The 24695-nt window shown below is 36.3% G+C and overlaps 1 protein-coding gene across 2 annotated transcripts in view; it reads left to right on the top strand.

Annotated features, from left to right (window-relative positions):
* The first annotated feature begins 146 nt into the window (after positions 1-146).
* Positions 147-24695, top strand: part of LOC106084809 (S-adenosylmethionine synthase) — a 34178-nt gene continuing 9629 nt past the window's right edge. The window contains exons 1-4 of one of the 2 annotated variants that reach the window (XM_013248730.2): positions 147-453; positions 18557-18634; positions 23538-23660; positions 23833-23945. In XM_013248730.2, coding sequence (XP_013104184.1) covers positions 327-453; positions 18557-18634; positions 23538-23660; positions 23833-23945 — 441 coding nt within the window. In that variant the 5' untranslated portion in view covers positions 147-326. The remainder of the gene's footprint in view (positions 454-18556; positions 18635-23537; positions 23661-23832; positions 23946-24695) is intronic. The other variant, XM_013248729.2, reaches the window with a different exon arrangement.

The following is a 24695-nucleotide window of genomic DNA, read 5'->3' as shown; positions in this document are numbered from 1 at the left end:
GGCTGGCTGGCTGACAGCAGCAGACAAAATATTTCATCACTTTGAGAAAAATCAATTTTAGTTAAATAGATTTTATTCTTTAAAATAATATCAAAATATTTTATTCTCAAAAAGCGAATCTCTAAAACGGTTAATTCATTCTTTAGCTCTGGCAATTACAAAACTACAGCGATAGCGGCAACAACAAATCTCACCCAACACGTTCTCTGATAAGTAAGCATCAGTCACCATCAACACAGCAGACACCAGAGCGGAATATAAACAATTCATCTAGCCGCACTACTACTACACTCACTGTACAGCAACAAATCAATCTTTCTACAAAAATGCCCCAAACAGTAACAAATGGTCACTCTAACGGATGCAGCGTTAATGGCAATGGCACACAATACGATATGGAAGATGGCCAGTCATTCCTATTCACTTCCGAATCCGTAGGAGAAGGACATCCAGGTAAGTGCATAATGAAATATTGCTTAAGAACTTGCTTTGATTTATTGCAGCGATTGTGCACTCAAAGGCCCCATTTATGCAGGAAAAATTATAGCCTCCACCATGGATCAAATTTGTTAAATTCTATGGATTATATCTATCTTAGGGAGACACCAAAATGTTTTGTAAAGACAAAATTTCTAAGAAATGTATCCAAGGAATTTCCTCCAAAGTTAAAATTTTTAAATTTCCTATAAATTTCTTCAAAATTTTCTCTAAAGACAAAATTTCTAACAAATTTTCTCTAAAGATAAAATTTCTAAGAAAATTTCTCTAAAGACAAAATTCCTAAGAAAATTTCTCTAAAGACAAAATTTCTAAGAAAATTTCTCTAAAGACAAAATTCTACGAAATTTTCTCTAAAGACAAAATTTCTAAGAAATTTTCTCTAAAGACAAAATTTCTAAGAAATTTTCTCTAAAGACAAAATTTCTAAGAAATTTTCTCTAAAGACAAAATTTCTAAGAAATTTTCTTTAAAGACAAAATTTCTAAGAAATTTTCTCTAAAGAAAACATTTCCCTAAAAGACAACACTTCTAAGAAAATTTCTCTAAAAGACAAAATTTGTAAGAAATTTTCCTTGAAGACAAAATTTCGTAAAATTTTGTTTTATTCAGCGGTGGTTATCCCCCTCTAACGCTGTCGACATATGTAGATTCTGTCTTATTAAAACTTCTCCCCAAAAGGTGTCGCACTGCGCCGCGCCTTTCGGACTAGACTATAATGGAGAAACCTAATCAATAAGCTTTAACCCCAGTTCCTTAATGGAATCATGGTTCATGGGCAAATTTTCAATATTTCAACCCAAATTTGAAGCTTAAACGTAATCGGGCAGCATGAAATTCTTCTCGCACATCAATTAGTGCAGTCTGATTCAAGTTGAAGCTCAATGAAAGACAACCTCCTTTCTATGTCGAGTCTTGTCAAAGTACTGTTGGGCGACATATCCTTGCAGAGAAGAGAAAACTGTTTTTTAAGGAGCTGTTTTAATTGGACATTTAAACAAGTAAAAGCGTGCTAAGTTGACCGGGGCGAATTTTATAATCCTCCACCATGGATCGCATTGGTCAAGTTGCCCGGTTATAAGCCAACAAAGGACAACGGATAAGAATTTTTATGCTATTACTTGGTTCGGATGTTGTAGAATAAAGTAAATAGAAGTCATTGTGCAAAATTTCTGCCAAATCGGATAAGAGTTGGCCCCTCTCGAGGCACAAGAAGCATAATCGGGAGATCGGTTTATATGGGAGCACGGGATAGCTGTTAGCACCACACGGGCTGGAACATTGAGGTACGATCTGTGTGGTGTTCATTGTTGTCACGAGAAGTTTAGCTGCAAAATATCGGGTTGCGGATAGTGGAATGCTCCATAAGGAATAGCTCCCACGGCAGTCGCCTATAATCAGCGGTATCGAGTGGAGAATCTCAGTGACAGGTTGGGCGGCACCGGCTCTTGCATAAATACTTGGTGCCGATATGACAAAGCGAGTTATTGGCGCTTTTGAATAATCAATGACCACAACGTTTCCGCGGCCCGGCACGGGATAGCTGTGTGCACCATACAGGCTGGAACATAGAGGTCCGATCTGTGTGGGGTTCATTGCTATCACGATAAGCTTAGCTGTGAGCTACCAGGCGCGTCCACAGGTTGTCAATAGTGGAATGTTTCATACAGAGTAGCTGCAACGGCAGCCATGGACATTTAGCGGTATCGGGTGGAGAGTCTTAGTGAGAGGCCGGGCGGCAACGGCTCTTGCTTAAATACTGAGTGCCTAAGATGCTTCAAATGACAAGGCGAGTTATTGGTGCCTTTAAATAACCAATGACAGCCCTGTTGCCGATCGGTCCTTCAGAACAGAACGAGTGTGCTCACCTATAGGAGGTTGACGACGATAGCCACCTCCACATGAAAATGTGGATACAACAACAATAAGAACATTCGATTTTGGATCGATTCGGTAATACTTGCCACATCTTTTGAATGTCATAGAGAACGTCATAGTACAAATTTTTAGCCAAATCCGATAGGATTTGCGCTCTCCAGAGGCTCAAGAAGCATAATCGGGAGATAAAGGTCTATATGGGAGCTATATCAAAACATAAACACTAAACGGAAGCATTTGTGCAAAATTTCAAGCACCTAGCTTTACTTCTTTAAAAGTTTGCTTGCTTTCAACAGACATACGGACGGACATGATCAGGGCGACTTAAAATGTCATGACGGGGTTTTATGTTCCGGCATTTACAAATGGAATAAGGAAGTTAGTATAACCCCTTCTTATGATGGAGGGTATAAAAATGTTTTTTTTTTAAGTTTCATAGAGTAAAGATCTGGTAGCATTGTTGTTGAAGAAACTGGTTCAAAAGAAATTAAACCAGATATTATTTGTTTTTATTTCTAAGCGTAGCTACTTACTACCATTCATATGAAAAACACATTGCGAAGTTTAAGTTGCATATAGAAATGAAGTACGCAATAAGAAATGGTAGCTGAAATTCGATTTTAAACTTTGATCTCTTTTTAAAAAATATCAACAATGAAAAACAACCAACGTATGATTGCTAAATAATTGACATTTTAATAATCAATTGTAAACCCATAGTTATAGTTTCTATATGTGATTCTGTATTACACACGCCCTTTGATGATAAAGATAACCCGCACATAGCTTTAAAGAGGGGACCCCAATGATAATCTTAATTGCAATGGCGCAGTACTCTTTGATTTGAGAATAGATTCCATTCTGCTTTTTAGTAGAATGTTTGAGAACTGTTTAAAGTGAGTACTCGATGAGCTAGGAAAATAGGTCAAATAAACAAGTGATCTTTTTTACTGTAAAAAGTAGGGTAGTGTATACATGGTAGCTGACATGAAGTGTAGCCAATTCAATCAACCACATTTTTTAAACACATTCACTTTTGCTCGATAGGACCACCTTTTGCTTTGACTTTGCTCGGCGAATAAAAGCGAGTTACAAGCTGTTCGAATGTTATCAACCGATATTTTGACTCATTTCCGTACAATAACTTTCTTCTGCGCATCCATACACGCATAGTTTTAGGCCTTTCCCTGCGCTCTCTAAAATGGACCAAATAGTTTTTGTTGTTGTAGCAGCGTATTATACACTGAGGCGGCAGCACTTGCCGTTGAAGAACTCCATCGGGTCAATCCGGTACGTACAACCTACTGCCATGGGATTGGGCCCAAATAGTAAAGTCCCATGGATTGGCATCAGTCGAATTGGACAGAGACTATGTGGACGCAATGATGTGTGGAACATAATTTGTTAGCCATTCTTGGTTTACAAAGTCCACGACTGAAATGTTTGCGTGCCCATGGTTCTTAAGCAGCTTCCAAAATGTTTTCCCGACAACAAGCAGCCGGTTGTATGTACCGGATTGATCCGATGGAATGCTTCATCGGCAAGGGCTGCCGTTTCGGTGTAAAACACACTGCTACAACAACAACACAGCTGCCCCTACCTTGAGATGGAAATTTTCTTCGAGTTGCCGTTCGCTGATTTTAATTCTCGTTGCAGTGTATACTGTTCTATCAGTTGTCTGCTTGGTTCTGTTGTATATCCAGATCCAGGAACTTTGCGACCAAGGTGAGGTGCGTGCAGAGGGATTTGGGTCTGAGTCGGATAAGTCTGACTGGGCTGTTAAACAATTGACGTGTGTCGTATGGTCCCAAGTCATCACGTTGGCATCAATCCCTGCTCTATAGGCGTTGAGGTAGTTGCATCTAGCGGATCATAATAGAGCCAGAACTACTCTTGTTTACTGGAGGAAGTAAATTTCTTCAGTTGCAATCGATCGATCGCCCCTTCACCACCACTGTGGTACAGGGTATTATAACTTTTTGCGTTTGTTTGCAACGCTAAGAAGGAGAAGATCTAGACCCATTGATAAGTGTACCGATCGGCTTAGAATCACTTCCTGATTCGATTTGTTGTCCGACTGTTACAAAATGTTGTACAAGACATGTTTTTGGTCCAAGGACGAATGCTATTGATTTTGAACAAAATCGGTTCAGATTTAGATATAGCTCCCATATATATCTTTCATCCGATATGGCCTTTGAAGGCTATAGAAGCCACAATTTTGGTCAGATCTTTGAAAATTTTGAACGAGATGTTTTATTTTAAGTCTCAATACGTGTGCGAAATTTCATAAAAATCGGTTCAGATTTAGATATAGCTCCCATATATATCTTCCATCCGATATGGCCTTTTAAGGCTATAGAAGTCACAATTTTAGTCCGATCTTTGCAAAATTTTGCATGAAATGTTTTACTTGACGTTGCAATATGTGTGCAAAATTTCATAAAAATCGGTTCAGATTTAGATATAGCTCCCATATATATTTTCCATCCGATATGGCCTTTTAAACTATAGAAGCCACAGTTTTTATCCGATCTTTACAAAATTTTAAACGAGATGTTTCATATAACGTTTCAATACGTTTGCGAAATTTCACTAAAATCGGTTCAGATTTAGATATAGCTCCCATATATATCTTCCATCCGATGTGGCCTTTGAAGGCTTTAGAAGCCACAATTTTGGTCCGATCTTTGCAAAATTTTCCATGAAATGTTTTACTTGACTTTTTAATATGTTGCCAAACTTTCATAAAAATCGATTCAGATTTAGATATAGCTCCCATATATATTTTCCATCCGATATGGCCTTTTAAGGCTATAGAAGCCACAGTTTTTATCCGATCTTTACATACTGGTTTTTTTCCGTGAGCGTGGTGAAATTATGTTTTTGAAAGTTTCTTCGTGGATCGAGCTGTGCACACCGCACACCTCTTTCAATTTATTTTCGAACACAGGTAAACAGTCTGTTCCGATTGGTTTTTGACATCAACATGGAGGTTTATAGAAAGTGTGTTTTTTGACCAATTACATGTATATAGCACGCAAAATTAAGTTATTTTTAGATTTATCAAACAAAGAACGAAAACAAAACTAAAACACCTGTCGCATCACATGGTTGTGGAAACAACAAAGCTTAAAATGTGCTCTTTAATTCGAAATTTATCAATTTTCACATACGTCTTAGATAGCACAACAATTTGCGTATTTCAAAAGAAATTGCACGATTTTTTTCTCATTGGCTTAAATATTAATTTCTGATATCATGACATATTTGTGCATACAAATTTGATCGATTGATGGTTCGATGGATTGATTAGTTTTGGTTTAAATTGCTCACACGAACTCACCTTTCACATTCTTCGCCTCTCGAAAGATATGAAGAGAAAAATGTCTATGCTGTTTCTTCAAATTTGGCTTTTTAAAATATCGACTCTGAGAAACTTATTTACCCAGCATTTTCTGCTACTACTGCTTCTTGGTAGCTTTTAGGCATTTGTTGTGGTTCTGAGCTACCACATGCATTCAGCATTTCCTATGGTGATGGAGTGAACTTGTGTGTTCTCTTTTTTAATGCTGTATTTCAAACAAAATGGCGTTGGCTGACTATATGTTTCCTTACTTTCGTGTGTTGATTGTATTTCGTTAGAATATTGTATTACTCTTTTCTTATACCCCATGCATTGTTTATTCGTTATCCACCATCTCTATCTCCTCTTCACCCAGAGAGAATTGTCGTTCTAATGGCTAAGTGATGTATTTTTTGCGGTTGTTATGTTACATATGTTTATTTATATTATGTCTGCCAAGAGATGTGTGTTCTGGTTTATTTGATTTTATTTTTTCTTTTTATGTATATGGACACCTTCCTCTAGGGCAATTCAATTTATGTAGTGTGTTGCTGATTCGACTAAATAGTCTAAACTAGATATAGATATGTTGTGTGTGGGTTATTTTATGCCCGCTATGAACGCAGCAGGCCGCTTCGTCAAGACGCCGCCTTAAAAGAAGGGTGCATGACCATGTTAACTCATTGAAGACGTCTAGCCGACAGCCGTTACAAATCGTTGCTGACATACTCTATATGAATGTCGCGAAAATCATGCATGACATTTGAAGCGACATTGTGAACGTGTCATGTTTCAGGACAATTCAAGTGACTGGTCCACTATGATGTTCTTTAGAGGAGGTCCATTTTTCGAAGAAAAAAATTATATAACAATTTTAAATTTCTCAATAACGCAAAAATTTTGCTGACTTGATCGTGGACACGGTTAGTGAATCGGTCGACAATAAAATTTTATAACACAATCTGTATGACACGTCAGCGGATATGCCATATCGGTGGCAAAGTTCAAATTGTCTTCAAGAAGTCTTTGAAGTCATTTTCATGATGGACTTTTGGACTGCTGAGAAATATTCCGATTGCATGGGTGAGAGTTTATATTTATACCCTACACCACCACTGTGGTATTATATAATAGGTTTGTGCATTTGTTTGCGACGCCTAGAAGGAGAAGAGCTAGACCCATTGATAAGTATACCGATCGACTCAGAATCACTTCAGGTTTAGATATAGCTCCCATATATATGTATCCCCCGATTTGCACTTAAATGGCCGTAGTAACAACAATTTTCAACCGATCTGGACACAATTTGGCACGGATTGTTTTCTTGCTGATCTTAACATGTCCGCGAAATTTCATCAAAATCGGTCCAGATTTAAATATAGCTCCCATATATATGTATCGCCCGATTTCCACTTAAATGGCCGTAGTAACTACAATTTTCAACCGATCTGCACAAAATTTGTCATAAATTGTTTTGTTGCCGATCTTAACATGTCCGCAAAATTTCGTCAAAATCGGTTCAGATTTAGATATAGCTCCCACACATATGTATCGCCCGATTTGCACCTTAATAGCCGTAGTAGCTACAATCTATAACCAATCGACACAAAATTTGGCGCGGATTGTTTTGTTACTGATCTCAACATATCTGTAAGATTTCATTAAAATTGGTTCAGATTTAGATATAGCACCCATACATATTTATCGCTAGATTTGCACTTATATGGCCGTAGTAACAACAATTTTCAAACGATCTGTTTAAAAGTCGGTTCAGATTTAGATATAGGTCTCATATAGATATATATTTATATATTGTCCGAATTTATATTTGTTGGGTAAGTGTAGGGTATTATATAGTCGGCTTCGCCTCTCCTTACCGTTTTTTTCTAAATCTGGCGGGCGGTATTAAAGTAGTTTTGTATCTGAATGTATTATTGGACTAATGACACCAAGTTTTTCCTTAGAAATTACGTTTTACATAGATGTTCCCACAGTTAATGAAAACGATTTAACCATTTTAATGACGTCCAACGATACCTATTCGCTTGTTGAAGGGTAAAGAATTGACGTTAATTTAATAGTATGTAGTTATATTTAATTAAGAAATGAGTGGTTACATTAATTTTTCCAAGCGTCAATAATTAAATATAAGACACTCCTCGACCGTTGGTCCAGTTTGTCAGATTAAGGGAAATTTCCTCAAACCGGGGATTTTTTCGTGGGTACGGGATTTATGATGGGGATTTTCTTTAGTATGCGAATTTTCCTTATGTGTAGTTCTGGCCCTTGGATTGGGTGTGAAAGCATATTCACCTACACTGATCTTTACTGTATAGCAACCGAAATGAGAAAACGTACATAAACACATGATTATGGGCGTCCCGATAGTCGAGTTTGAAGTGTGTTGGGATTGCCAGAGAGGGGTCATGGAGTTCGATTCCCGCCAGAGGCCTTGGTCTGTAGCTACTGTGGTATCACAATGGACTTAAAATTGTCTAAGTGAGTCTGTCAAAGGACTGCCACTCTTATATAACTAACCATGATAGACATATGCTTTAGTTCATCATACCACAGCGGGAAAAGTTTCCAACAATTTAAGGTTGTCCAAGGTCGCGGCATCCAAAATACTAAGATACCCCACCACCATAGTCATTCCGTTGGTAGCACCTAATTTTAATGTGCCTCCCTCCGTCCGTCTGTCGAAACACGATAGTGGTTGAACGAGTGAAGCTATGTCCTTGAAATTTTGGGTAATTTGCGAATGTTATTGTTGTTGCAGCCACATTTTAATGTGGTAGTGGCGATCCTCGCCAAGCTCTTGGATGTGAGCAAGCTCGTTCCGATGCAAAGGACCGATTGCGGCGAGAATAGGGTGGCCATTGGTTATTTATAGGTACCAATAACCTGCCTTGTAATATCGAGCCTCATAGGCACTCAGTATTTGTGCAAGAGCCGGTGCCACCTGGACTCTCCGATCGATACCGCTGATTGTCCGCGACTGCCGTTGCAGTTACTCCGTATGGAGCATTCCACTATCCACAACCTGTGGACGCGCCCGGTAGCTCGAGGCTAAGCTTCTCGTGACAGCAATGAACACCACACAAGTTTAAGCTCAATGTTCCAGCCTGTGTGGTGCTCACGGCTATCCCGTGCCGGGGGTTATTTGCGAATGGACCATATCGGTTCAGATTTCGACATAGCTCCCATATAAAGTGGTCTTTCGATTTGACTAAACCCTTGCAAACGTGCCAAGTATGGTCCAAACAGGTTTATTATAGCTCCCATAAAAACCGCATAAAACTATCTCCCGATTTGAAATCTTGAGCCTTGGGATTTTTTTGTGGACATTTTTTTGGTATTTTGGGGATCTGTCTCAAAAAAATCTGGCAACTGTGCGTTGGACCTTTTTTATACCCACCACCATAGGATTGGGGTATACTCATCTAGTCATTCCATTTGTAACACCTTGAAATATTGATCTAAGACCCCATAAAATGTATATATTCTGAGTCGTCTCGAAATTCTGAGTCGATCTAGCCGTCCATCTGTCGAAATCACGATAGCGGTGAAACGCGTAAAGCTAGCCGCTTGAAATTTTGCTCAGATACTTACTATTGATGTAGGTCGTTGCGGATTGCAAATGGTCCATATCAGCTCAGATTTGGATAAAACTCCTATGTAAACCGATCTCCCGATTTGACTTCTTGGGCCCCTGGAAACCGCAATTTTTGTCCGATTTGCAGATGGTCTTCAGTTATGACTTCCAACAACTGTACTGTCCAAATCGGTCCATAACCTGATATAGGTCCCATATAAACCGATCTTCCGATTTGAATTCTTGAGCATCTGGAAGCATACTATAAGCACACTAAGCACCTTCTTCGTCTCTGCAGGAGGATGTACTTGCACCAAAGTCATCGGTTTGATGTTTGATTCTTTGTTAAAATTTCCGGACTTCATTCTGACTCATGTGCATCCTCAATTGCTCACACTCGCGTTTTTCCAACTCACTTTTTTTTTCTTTCTGCGGAATAGATTTTTCTCCAATCCCGTTTTCCTTCAAGGTGTTACAAACGGAGTGGCGGAGTAATAACACCCCATCCTATGGTGAAGGGTATAGTAAAGTCGCGTTGTTTTATCGGAGGAAAGTCTTTAGAGATTTTAAGCATTAATAGCCTTAGTTTTTCTGCAGTTAACGTACTTTTTTATGTACAAAGTCTCAACTCCTTAAACAGGTCGTAAATGAAAATACATTAAATACGTGACTTGAGATTTTTCTATTCTTTTCCTTTCTTTTTCAATTATTTTATAAGAACACATATTAGGTCACATAATAACGCTGGCCACTTTGTTATCTTATTAGTACTTAATTACACAAATAAACGCACTTTGAAGCCTTATATAGGTTAGGGTAGGTTATAGTGATAGTCTGCAATCAAATTAAGACAATTATTTGTCTTTTGTTTTTCTAAATTATTTGTTTATTTAGTTTAGTTTTTGCATGTATTAGGTTGTTTATGTTTCAAAAGTTTTTAATATGAATTTAATGGAAAAACTTTACGGAAAGTCATAATATAAGCTCTGGTAACATACAAGCCTTAGGCATTTGGTGGCAAATGCTATTCAGTTCAATAAACCCTTAATGATGATCAACATATAAAAAGTTAGCAGGACAAAAGAAATATGGGCATTAAAGGGGATATTTTATTTTGGTTGATTCAACGGTTCAAACACATTTCCATCGCCATTATAAATTCACCTAAAATCAATTCAAGTTTAAGCTCAATGATCAGGTGCCTCCTTTTTATAGTCGAGTCCAATTAGTGTACCACAGTGCAACACCTCTTTAGGGAGAAGTTTTTACATGACAAAGTACCCCACAAATGTCGCCAGCATTAGGAGGGAGAGGGAATTGGTTAGGTAAGGTTAGGTTGAAAAGAGTGTGCAGATATAAATCCGCCCCATACCACTATGGACATACGCCTAAGCCAGAAATCGGCTTGTTATGCGCTCTAAATACAAAAAAAAGTAACATTGAAAAAGAAAATCTAAGTTAGGATTTCCGTGCTACTTACAAAATGCTTAATTGTTTTCCATGCCACTCCCCTAAGGTGCTTCATGTCTGATATAGTGTCCCCACTTAAGTGCCCGTATCTGTTAGACGCGAAAGCCGGGCAATGACAATGGAAATGCTCCAACGTTTCATCATCCTCCCCGTTTGCCCTACATATGCTATCACTTGCCGCAACGATTATACATAAGTGAACTCATAGTCCTATGTGTCCCGTCATGATACCAATATCTTTGCTGACCTCCTTCTTATTTCCTTTCAGTAATAGACTCGTCTTCTCACGATTTGGATCCACCCTAAGGATTTTCGTCGTCATACCGACCGTTTCGCTGTTCTACAGTGTTGCATGCGCATTCGTCGCCCATGCCCTTAACTCGGACTGAACCAAGTTTATTGACAGCAGTCCTCTGGTCTTCACCGCCAAATAATCTGCCCTTTCATTCCCCCTTACTCCTTTATGACCCAAACGATGTGGATTTTGCCATCCTCAGAGATACACTGCAAGACTGTTCGTGATTTAACCGTTATTATTGTTGTTATTGCCCTTATGGCAATTTTACTCTCCGTAAAGATGTTCACACTCGACGTCCTCGCGTTAGCACCACACCACTTCACGCATTACGCGATCGCCCGGATCTCCGCCTGCAGGACCGTATTATGGTCAGACAGTCTTAAACAGACCTCAGTCCCTGGGTTCTCAATGTAGACCCACTGGCCCACTCTGTGCTCTCGCTTTGATCCGTCCGTGTAACATTGACCTTCCAAATGGCAATATTTGGGGTTCCGTCAATCCAAGTCGATGGCAGCAGTGCCTCGCACTCGACCTCAAGTGTCGTCTCAGGTATCCGATCGAAAAGTTAAATTTAAAATGCAGCCCTGTGGCGTGCCCTGTGCCACTTTCTGTATTCTAGTGTATCGGTCCGCACATTGTTAAAAGCCCCCTCTATGTCAATGCATACCGTTAGTGTGTACGTTATGGCATCGAAGGATTCTCCTATTTCATGCACAACCTCGTGCAGGGCAGTCTCCACCGACCTTTCCTTGACATAGGCATGCTGTTTGTATTTGAGCTGGATGTCCTTCTCTTTATCATGGTGCCCACAATACGTTCCATGGTTTTGAGTAGAAAGGACGTAAGGCTAATGGGTCTTGCCTCCTGCCAGGCTTTCGGAGTATATGCAAATCCTAGGCACGCTGTGAAAATTTTGTCCAGATGAGGCGCCAGATAGTCTGCCTCTTTCTGTAGTAACGCCGAAAATATTGAGCGTCGCGTTGCAAAAATGCAACTCTGCACACAAATTCCACAAAAGCAACGCCGAAAAGTAAAAAAATTTTCAACTCTGACGCTAGAAACAGAGCTTAATTTGGTGTTGCCACATTTGAAGTTGTGTTTTTGGTCGTCAAAGTTAAAAATTATTTCACTTTTGCGTGTTTTCAACTTTGACGCTTGAAACCGAGCGTCATTCGGTGTTGTCCAAAACCACTTGTTTGAAGGACAAGTGGTTTTGTTAACTGTTTTTAAGTGGAATGTTCATGGGCATTTACTTCTCAAAAACATGCAAAATTTCATAATGTGAAACCGTTCCAATTTTATACTTCAAGTACTGTAAAAACTTATCAAAATGTTAACATAGCAATATGGCAACACCAGGGCCATCCGGGTTAATGTTTTTTACCCGTTTTAATAAACATGACGAAAAATTCGCTCTTTAAACATGTCTTTTTCGACCCTAAATAGGACTGTCGGCAAAACATTGGCTCTTATCAGGTATTGGCTTAGAGATAGTTTTGTGACCAAAAGTTTTAGCAAATGTTCTCTCAATATCCATCTTGATCTTCAACCCAGTTTACACTGCTCATTAAATCCGGATTTAAGGCTCTCGTCAGCTGATTTTATAAAGGGAAAACAGATGATCGAGCTATTAAATCCGAATTTAAAGAGCTGTGTAAACGGGGTTTTAAAAGCTTTAAGTATTTACTTATATACACCCGTATTCACAAAACTTAAAACAGCTTTACAGTAGGTTTATTTGACAGTTCGATAATAGAAATCTGTCAAATAAGCCTACTACAACTCTACTTTAAGTTTTATGAATATGGGCAATAGGGTTTTCTTTCTATGCTATAAGTATTTCTGGTCGTTTAGGCAAAGAAAATAGTTTAAAGATAATTTGTACATTCAAATAGTAGACAAACAACCAACCAAAACGCCACCAATGCTCCATGCCATTATACACATATATATATGATTGTAACATATTTATTTTATTTATTCACACTCACTCTCCACTCACATGAAATAAATTCCATTTATAGACGTTTTGTTTTGAAAACCTGGTCACCCAAGAACATAGTTCAACTCATTCATGCGCACCATGTGCTTTTGAATTTTGCCTCTCCAGAATACGTTCGTCTCATACTATAGAACGAATTCTATCTCTTACATTGCACAAGTATGCATTCAATAACCCAATGCCTTCAGCACTGTTGTTGCGTTCTCCTCTCAATAAATGCATGTTGAGCGATATTTAGTTTTTTTTAAGGGGGGAATATGCCTACTAGTATGTGTACATTGCACAAGTATGCATTTTATAACCAAATGCCTTCAGCACTGTTGTTGCGTTCTCTCAATTCATGCAAGTTGAGCGATATTTAGTTTTTTTAAGGGGGGAATATACGTACTTGTATGTGTACCTCTAGCGCCATGCATAAAATCCATTAAGAATCGGTTGATCAAAACAAACTACAAACGAGTATAGTAGAATATTGATCGTATTCTTATCTAAAAATTTTATAATACAAACATTATGTGCTGAGGTGTGTGTGTGTAAGTGTACAATGTTGGGGTTTTTTTTTGTTAATTTCTTTTTGCACGCTCTTTGCATGATAAATTTCTTTAACTAACGTGTGAGGGATATGTACAATGTACATATGTATATCCATTGTTTTTGGAAAACACATACCTGCCTACTTAGATATGTATGTATAGAAATATCTAATACATATGTATGAATCTCAACCACGTGTTGTTAACTTTTATTTTTGTTATAAGGTACCTAAGATATTAGTTTGGGCTAAAGCGTGTTATTTTACTTCGATGTAGATACAGTGAGCATCAAAATAAAATGTATAGAAGCACAAAAGCATTTGTTTTAAAAAAGTTTTTAATTCAGCATTTAAATTTAATATTCATATGAAGTAAGAAAATTAATGAAGTTTCTTTCTGGAACAACGTTTTGTTTAGCGATGAAAGTTAGTTTGAGGTTTTTGACCAGAAAAAGCCCGCCATAGTATGACTTTTGTACACGTTATTTTGACACTCGCTGTACATACGTATTAGCAACGTTTATGTGTTTCTATTTCATTTGTTTTTTTTTTCGTGCTTTTGTTATACAATGTGATGTTTTTTCTAGCTGATAGCTGAATTGCATTTATGTTTGTAGTCACCGGTCTCTGGACATTTCATTATTTCTTGCTACATGCCCTATTTGTCACCAAGTATCTATCTATCTCATTAACAAACAACCTACACACATACATTTGTCTACAAATTTTCTAAAATGCCTTATCTCTCTAGCATTAAACTTGATTTAAAATTCATTTTTATTTATTTTGTTGATATGCTCATATGAGCTTATTTTTAAATAGAATGGTAACGCCATTACTCTATTGTTTATGTCTGAAAAACAGAAATTGTTTTCTCAGCTGATTTGGTCTTCAATAATGGGTGACGTCCGAGATAGTGATTACTAAGCAAAAATGTATTATATTTTTTAAAGCTCAAAATGTAAAAAAATTATCACGGAGTTATATTTGAAAAGAAATTTCAATGCGCACATTTGAATCGGGGGAACTTTTTATTCTATTAAATAAGAGACTTATTGCATTATATACATTACAAAGTTTTTAAAAACATGTTGTTTCATGCCTTGGATCAAAGGGCTTTTGCTATGTCTTATAAAAAAATATTTTTATTTTTTTTTAAATGCTGTTCACTGAACACTTTCACTTAGAACTTAATCTTTATAAAGATTAAATAGCAAATATATTTGCTACAGTATATGAAACTGGACGTGTTATGACTGTAGAACTAGAATTTACACTTCAGAATTTGAACGTGTAGTGCCTATAGTAGGAAATTGTGTTTTATTATTGTCTCTGTAATAGCATGTTAATGATTGGCGTTTTCTATACTCAATACTTTAGATGATTTTCAATACATATAGATTTGTATGTACATAAATTTTTGTAGGTTAGGTTAAGAAAAATGTTTTGGATTATTATCCGCCTCTTGCCACAATGTACATTAAGGTGATGACTTTTTTACAGCCCCATATCCCTGTATCATATTTTCATGAGTTCTTATTCGTAAAAAATCTGACGCACAAAATTATTTAAAAAATTTCTTCACACTAATGAAGAAGTTCGTAAATTGACTTTTACTTTATATGGCACAAAATTATCTTTTGAATATTTATTTTCGACAATTAAAGAGCTTTTAGTGAAAAACCATGCTACGAAAATCATATATGTATCGCAAAAGCATAACAATATAAATGCCTTTATCCGAATCCCATATGATCTTTATTGGTCTATGAACTCGCTCGGAGAGTTTAGGGTCATTAAAGTTTGGGTTTTAGATAAAGTCCATTCTTAAAAGTCTTTATTGCAGCCCGATATTGTCAAAATGTCCGATTTAGGGGTGGGCCATTTATTTAACCCCAAATTGCCATTGTTTGAAGAGGAGTTTGTGGTATGAGGCGTCCTCAAACACTTGGCCTCAAAATTTGTACTCTTTGGGGGGTGTTTTGGGATAGAGCGGTGCCCCAGATGTATGGTCCCACATTTGGATATCAGATTCGTATTCTACTACCAAAATACCTTTATATTGCAACGTGGTCGGTAAATATGCCCGATTTAGGGGTGTTTTAGGGACCCCACTCCCCCAAACACTTAGGCCTGAATGTATATCAGCATCATAGTCTTCTCTCATATATCATTTATATGAACCCCATATCGCCATTGGCCTCAAAATTGGATATTAAATTGGTTTTCTAATCTCAAATACCTTTCATTTAAACTCCCTATTGTTAAAGTCAGCAAATATGACCGGTTTAGGGTTTGAGCCCTAAACTTGATCACACATTTGGATACCAGATTCGTATTCTACTCGCAAATACCTTTCATTTGAGTCCCATATTTATTTGTAAACCGATTCTCACGAAATTTTGTACGAAGGGCTTTCTGATAACTCTCGCCATTATTGCCGAATTTCATAGAAATCGGTTCAGATTTATATATAACTCCCATATATATATTCGTCCGATTTGGACTTAAATTGCAATTATATCATCATTTGTAAACCAATTCTTACGAAATTTTGCACAAAGGGCTTTCTGATAACTTTTCTTGGGCCTAGAGACAAAGACTTTTGAAATTGGAAAAAATCGGTTCATATTTAGATATAGCTCCCATGTATATGTTCGTCCGATTTGGACTAAAATTGCAATTATGTCGTCATTTGTAAAACGATTCTCACGAAATTTAGCTCGAGGGATTCTCTTACAAGTCTCTAGACTATGGGAGGATTTCATAGAAATTGGTTCAGATTTAGATATAGCTCCCATATATATGTTCGTCCGATTTGGATTAAAATTGCAAGTATATAGTTATTTGTAAACCGATTCTCACGAAATTTTACGCGAGTGATTCTCTTATAAGTCTCGGCATTATTGGTGAATTTCGCATAAATCGGCTCAGATTTAGATATAGCTCCCATGTATATGTTCGTCCGATTTGGACTAAAATTGCAATTATGTCGTTATTCGTAAGCGGATTTTCACGAAATTTTGCTCGAGGGATTCTCATATAAGTCTCGAGACTATGGGAGGATTTCATAGAAATTGGTTCAAATTTAGATATAGCTCCCATATATATGTTCGTCCGATTTGGGCTAAAATTGCAATTATATAACCGATTCTTACGAAATTTCGCATGAGTGATTCTCTTATAAGTCTCGACATTATGGGCGCTTTTCATAGAAATCGGTTATGGGAGGATTTCATAGAAATTGGTTCAGATTTAGATATAGCTCCCATATATATGTTCGTCCGATTTGGATTAAAATTGCAAGTATATAGTTATTTGTAAACCGATTCTCACGAAATTTTACGCGAGTGATTCTCTTATAAGTCTCGGCATTATTGGTGAATTTCGCATAAATCGGCTCAGATTTAGATATAGCTCCCATGTATATGTTCGTCCGATTTGGACTAAAATTGCAATTATGTCGTTATTCGTAAGCGGATTTTCACGAAATTTTGCTCGAGGGATTCTCATATAAGTCTCGAGACTATGGGAGGATTTCATAGAAATTGGTTCAAATTTAGATATAGCTCCCATATATATGTTCGTCCGATTTGGGCTAAAATTGCAATTATATAACCGATTCTTACGAAATTTCGCATGAGTGATTCTCTTATAAGTCTCGACATTATGGGCGCTTTTCATAGAAATCGGTTCAGATTTAGATATAGCTCCCATATATATGCATCTTCCGATTTTCACTTTGAAAGCCTCTGCTAAACCATTTATCATTCGATCTTCTCAAAAAATCAAATTTCAAATTCTACGACTTAGCCTGCATATTTAATGTGGTGTAGGGTATCAAGAGGTCGCCTTCGTGCGGCTTTAGCCCGTCTTTACTTGTTTGGAAGTAAAGTAGTCTTGAAAAAAAATCTTTGCCATCTCTTCTTCTTTGCTTTGATTAGATCTTGGTGACTGGAACATTCACCACAATTGCGTTTTAACTTTACTTTCATTTCTTATCATCTTGCTTTTTTTTCGTTTAATTCTGCAACAGGGCAACGATTTTTTCTATTATATATAACATACTGATACGCCATTTAATCCTCTAATTACTGTGTTGAACTTTTGTGAAAATTGATTATTGGATCATATGCAGCGGTCAATGATAACTTGATTTGAATATTAACTTCATTTTGTCCAGTCAATATAAGTTCTTTGTTGCTCTCTTCATTGCGGTGGATTTCTCAATTTCAACGAAAATCTCAAATTGCATTTTATGGCATATACCGGGGCATTTTTTGTTTGTTGTTTTTGTAGCTCTTTCATAATTTTTAGGAAGATACCAAATTGGCGCTTGTGCCAGCTAATTAGTTCTCTATGTTCAACGTACATTTGTCTTTTTCAAATGTCGTCCAATTTTAGTGCAGCGTCATCAGAAAATATGTACATGTCTTACAAGGTTCTCTTATGTTCGCAGTCATTTAATATTCCGACAGGGTGGTGGGTATGATGAAGGGGGTCAACACGGTGTTCGGTTTTCTGTCGTTTGCCATGAGGAGTTCTTCAAATTTTAATACAAATCTCGAAATATATATTATGTGACACTGAGTTGGGTACCCTAAGTTTCGTGTTCTAGACATATTGGCATTGAATTTCACATATGCAAACGTTTGACAGTGCAGTTTTGTCTCCTTTGGTCGTTTCTTGCAGACTTGTTCGCTGTATTTTGAATGCGCGTGCGATAACTCATGTTGCAGGTTTCCCATAATCTGATTGTTTTTGTAAGGCAAAGTGAATTTTCAAATTTCGCTCACCACTGCAAAGCAACTGCAATAATTCTTAATTTTATTTTATTTTTGAACTACATATAAGCATTTTATATATATATTGAAATATAGTTTTGTTTCATGTTTGTCTTATTCACCTTTTCCGTTTTTTTTATGTGTCTCTTACAGATAAGATGTGCGATCAAATCAGTGACGCTATTTTGGATGCCCATTTAAAACAAGATCCTGATGCAAAAGTTGCTTGTGGTAATTATTTTTAAGTTTAAGCAATGTTTGTCTTCTTTATGATGTACAGCTGATAAAAGAGCTTTAGAAGAATTTAAATTAGATTGCTATAAATAGAAAATTTTCATTTTTAGATCATGACTATCTTCTGCTTTTGGTAAAAAAAAGAAATGGCCCTTATAAAGTAAAAGTCATTATACGCATTATATGATACATGCGAAAATATTGAATTGACAATGCTTTGGCAGATATCAATAAGGCTTGGAGCATAGTAAATAAAACACACGCTTCGAACAAGTTCAAATGTTAATGAATTCAAGCTAAAAAATTTGAATTCTTGCTCTTAATATTCTTTAGGTCTTGTTAAAAGCATATTTGTTTACCAAGAATAAACAACTTAAAAGGCGTTAAGTTCAATCGACCTTTGGATACTCACCACCTCGGGTGGTGAGTATCCAAGTTTTGTCATGATCCGGTGAAAATGCATAATTTATGACCCCATATCAGCTTTTGCGAAATTTGGTCCAATTTCGACCAAATTCGACACGGATATTGAGAGCCCTAATAAGTACAAGTCATTGTTCAATTTTGTAGATCTAAATATTGGCCTTTTTTGTAGCTATATCCAAATATAGACCGATCTGATCCATATAACATAACATAAGTCACTGTCAAATTTCAGCGATATCGGATTATAGATGTGTCTTTTATGGGGCCAAGACTTTAAATAGAGAGATCGGTCTATATGGCAGCTATATCCAAATCTAAACCGATCCGAGCCAAATTAAAGAAAGATGTCGACTGGCCTAACATAGCTTACTGTCCCAAATTTCGGTGAAATCGGACAATAATTGCGCCTTTTATGGGTCCAAAACCTTAAATCGAGAGATCGGTCTATATGGCAGCTATATTCAAATCTGGACCCATCTGGGTTAAATTGAACAAGGATGTCGAAGCGCCTAACAGAACTCACTGTCCCAAATTTCGGCGAAATTGGACAATAAATGCGCCTTTTATGAGCTCAAAACCTTAAATAGAAAGATCGGTCTAAATAACAACTACATCCAAATCTGGACCGATCTGGACCAAATTGAAGAAGGATGTCGAAGGGCTTAATACGACTCACTGTCCCAAATTTCGGCAAAATTGAACAATAAATGCGCCTTTTATGGACCCAAGACCTAAAATCAAGATGTCGGTCTATATGGCAGCTATATCCAAATCTGGACCGATCTGGGCCAAATTAAACAAGGATGTCAAAAGGCCTAACACAACTCACTGCCTCAAATTTTGGCAAAATCGGACAATAAATGCGTCTTTTATGAGCCTTATACCCTAAATCGGCGGATCGTTCTTTAGGGAGGCTATATCAAGGTATAGTCCGATATAGCCCATCTTCGAACGAAACCAGGTTATGGACAAAAAAAAAGAATCTGTGCAAAGTTTCAGCTCAATATCTCTATATTTAAATACTGTAGCGTGATTTCAACAGACAGACGGACGGACATGGCTAGATCGTCACAGATTTTAACGCTGATCAAGAATGAATATTTCGATGTGTTGCAAACGGAATGACAAAATGAATATACCCCCATCCTTAGGTGGTGGGTATAAAAAGACATACATTTTGTGTAAACTTGTTGCTCAACAATCTCTAAAACAAAATTGTCCATTCAAATCCCATAATTTTGCTTCACCTATACTAAAAGTTTAAAGCGTTGCTTTTGTTTCGCTCACTCATTATACCCTACACCACTACTGTTGTATTATAAATAAGTGCATTTGTTTGTAACACCCAGAAGGAAGAGAGATAGACCCATTGATAAGTATACCGATCGATTCAGAATCACTTTCTGATTCGATTTATCTATGTCCTGCTGTCCATGTTAATTTGTGTACAAAGTACAGATCGCATTTTTCATCCGATTGTCTTAAAATTTGGTATACGCATGTTTTTCGACCTAGAGACGAAGCCTATTGAAATTGGAAAAAAACGGTTCAGATTTGGATATAGCTTCCATATATATGTTCGTCCGATTTTCAGTAATAATGCAATACAATGGTCATTTGTTAAGCGATTCTCTCGAAATTTGGAGAATTTTCTCTTGACTGTCGACATTACTGGTGAATTTCATAGAAATCGCTTCAGATTTAGACATAGCTGTCATATATATGATCGTCCGATTTTATGAAATATTGCAATAAAGTGGTCATTTGTCAACCGCTGTAATTTGGCAGGAAGGATTTTCTTATGACTTTCTACATTACTGGTGAATTTCATAGAAATCGGTTCAGATTTAGACATAGCTGCCATATAGGTATATCGTCCGATTTTGACTTCTAGAGTCACAGCAAGCGCATTTATTGACCGATCTTGCCAAAACTTTGTACAACGCTTTCCCCGACGACTACGACAATATCTAATATGTTTGCTTGAAATCGGTTCAAATTTAGATATAGCTCCCATATATATGTTTGTCCAATTTTGAGATTTATTGCAATAAAGTGTCCATTTGTAAACCGATTCTCTCGAAATTTGGCTGAAAGGATTTTCTTATGACTCTCGACATTACTGGTGAATTTCATACAAATCGGTTCAGATTTAGATATAGCGATTTTTTAAAAGAAAGTTAATGCATTTTTAATAAAACTTAGAATGAACTTTAACCAAATATACTTTTTTTACACTTTTTTTCTAAAACAAGCTGTGAAAAAATTTGTCAACGCCGACTATATGAAAAATCCGCAATTACTTTTTGGGCAACCCAATATATCCCCCGATTTTCACTCCGAGAGCCACTACAAGCGCATTTATTGGCCAATCTTGCCAATTTCTGGACGACTACTACAATATCTGAGAAGTTTGCTCGAAATCGGTTTAGAATTAGATATAGCTCACATATGTGTGTTCGTCAGATTTTTGGGTAATTTGCAATAATGTTGCCATTTGTGAACCGTAGTTATTACAGTTTGAACATATTTGCTCGGAATAATCTGCCGAGGTTCATCAAAATAGGTTCAGAATTAGATATAGCTTCCACATTGTACTTATAGGGTAGGTGTAGGGTATTATACAGTCGGCACCGTCCGACTTTAGCCTTTCCTTAATGGTTTAAATTTGAGAAAATGTACCCCAAATTGTTGTATTTGTAGTAAAATATATGCATTTGAGCCCCAAAATATTGAAATAAGAACCTAAAGTAAAATTAAAATGTGCCCAATATAGTTTACCACCAATTTAATCGGAAATTTTTAGTTTTGGATGAAAAAGGCCCCAAAAAGAGGAAAATGGACCCCAAATTTTTTTGTTGTTCTCCATTAACCTATTTGGGGCATAATTGGATTTGGGGTGTAATTTTCTGGACTCTCACTTCATACTGCCTGAATACCAGTTCGAAGGTGGACTGTGTTTCCAAGATTTTTCTGTCCCTTGTGTCCAAATTTCGGATAAAAAAAAATTCCGATTTACAACTCAATTTTTCCAAAAACAAAAACTGTTCTGAATGGATTTTTACAAAAGTACAAGGTAACAATCGTTCCCAGTACTTCTAAGACCCTAAATTACAAATGAATTTTCCCCAAAAAAATGTGTTCTGAATCGATTTTTGCAAAAGTACAGGGTAGAGCTGGCAAACTATCGTTAATCGCAAGATTCGATATTTTCGATAGTTTTAATAATAAATATCGATAGTATCGATACTATCGTTCATTTTCCATCACCTATATTTCGAACGAAAATGAGAAGCAAAAATCAGGAGATTGACTTATATAGAAGCAATATTAATGCACATACCAAATAAAACCAAGGTTAATAAAGTCAGTTGGAAGTCATGAGAGAAATCATTGTACAAAATGTTAGCCTAATCGGATTAAAATTGCGCCCTCTATAGGCGCAATGTATCTTAAAGGACATATTCAGCGTCGGATTCCTTATTTTTGTTTAGTTTTACAAAAAATTTAACTTTTGCGATAGTATCCATCGGAAAAATATGAATTATTCAGTCAAAAAATTAAATATCGTTAGTGCCATCGATATTTTGCCAGCTCTAGTACAGGGTAGCTGACACAAAGTGTTACCAATACGAACGTTCACATTTGTTTTGTGTGAAAATATTTTTGTTTTTGATTCAAGTGACAAATGGAAGCAATCTTAATTTCAGAATCCATTCACTTTTGCTCGATATGACGACCTTTTGCCTTGACTAATGCTCTAGGTTAGGTTATGTCAGAGTGGCAGTCCTTTATACAATAGACTCTCTTAGACAATTTTAAGTCCATTGTCATACCACAGTAGCGACAGAGCAAGGACTCTTGTGGGAATCGATCCCTGCTCGGGCAACCCGAGCATGCTGCCTACTCTGCTACCCGGGCGCCTGCTCTAAGTCGGTCAAAAAAAGGGGTCTATTACTTTTATGGCTTGTTTAATATTAGAATCCAATTTTTTTTGTCTTTAGTCCCTAACAGATCGATGCACAAAGAGAGCAAGCATAACGATCGCCCTTTGTTATAGTTATGGGTGATTATATATCCCCTTCTGTTATGCGTTACAAGTTAATGTTCTAAATTTAATAACCTGTACCACAGTAGTGGTAAGTATAGGGCATACAAATTCTTCATATCAGACTTTGTTGTCTGCCGCCAAATGTCCATTATCTTGGTAATATGATTCCTATGGCAACGAAATTCTCAGAATTAAAAATCCTCCATGCATGATATCTTTATTTTTTTTCGCTTGCAATAAACACTTAAATGGCTAATCATAATAAACACTGCGCCTGATCGTAGGCATTGTTTCGATTTATTCGTATGTTTAGGGAATGAATTTGAAGCGTGCTGCTGTAAACAACCATTTTAAGAAAACAGTTTAATTTTAGATTTCCAAAAACTTGAGTCAGAAATGATACAAAATGATATTCTTTTGCAGAAACCGTCGCTAAAACTGGCATGATTCTCTTGTGTGGTGAAATCACCTCAAATGCTGTAGTGGATTATCAAAAGGTTGTGCGTGAAACTGTTAAGCACATTGGCTATGACGACTCGTCGAAAGGTAAGTAGTACTGGCTCTTGGGCTTTGATGGTAAAGAAGCAACTTAAATGATTCGATAAGAAATTTCGAATGAATTGAATTTTCTATTTCAAAAGGGGCGGGACTAATTGTTTTTATATATGTATATGCCAAAAGAAAATAATTGAATTTTAAATCCTATTCTGTAATTAAGGCTACGATCATAAAACTTTGAATTTACTTGTTGCCCTTGAACAACAGTCTCCCGATATTGCCAGAGGTGTCCATGTTAATCGCGAAGAAGAAGATGTGGGTGCTGGTGATCAGGTATTGTTATTGGTTCTTCACTTGCTCTTCCTAAGAGTTGTGTTCTCGTTAAGCGCCGTCAACATTTAAAATTCTTGGCATATTTTCGCTCTTTAAATTACACATTTTTTTAATGTTTTTACCATGGCCGGCAAACTCATATTTTCATATTTTTTTTAACTAATTCATTAATTTAAACTGAGTAATGACAATGGGATGATGATTTTATATGAGCAACTTCAAATAATTGTTTGTTATATTTGAGGAATATAAACGAAAATTTAATGTCCTTTTTTTGGAAAGTTTCATTGTTTTTAATGGTAAAATGTTGTAAAGAGCAAAACCAAAGATTTTTATGAATGGAAAATAAATGAGTTTGAAAACTTAATACTACTCATATAAGAATCAGGGAAGGAAATCTAGTAATCAACGATTAAAAGCGAAATTATTGGCTAGAAAATTCTCAAAAAAAAAAAAAAATCAAATAAAATAAAATATATGAAAGAATAATAAAAAATATTTAAATATAAAAAATATATTCAAATGTTATAAAATACAATAAAATATTTAAAAAATAAGATAAAAAGTTAAAAATTAAGTAAAAAAATTAACAAAAATTAAATAAAATTAACTAAAATGAAATACAATTAACTAAAATAAAATAAAATTAATTAAAATAAAATAAAATTAACTAAAATATATTAAAATTAACTAAAATAAAATAAGATTAACCAAAATAAAATAAAATAACTAAAATAAAATAAACTTAAA

This window comes from Stomoxys calcitrans, chromosome 3 (genome assembly GCF_963082655.1).
Source record: "Stomoxys calcitrans chromosome 3, idStoCalc2.1, whole genome shotgun sequence".
Taxonomy (NCBI): Eukaryota; Metazoa; Arthropoda; class Insecta; order Diptera; family Muscidae; genus Stomoxys; species Stomoxys calcitrans.
The sequence above is the reverse complement of the archived record's forward strand: the minus strand, read 5'-3'. Positions and strand labels throughout refer to the sequence as shown.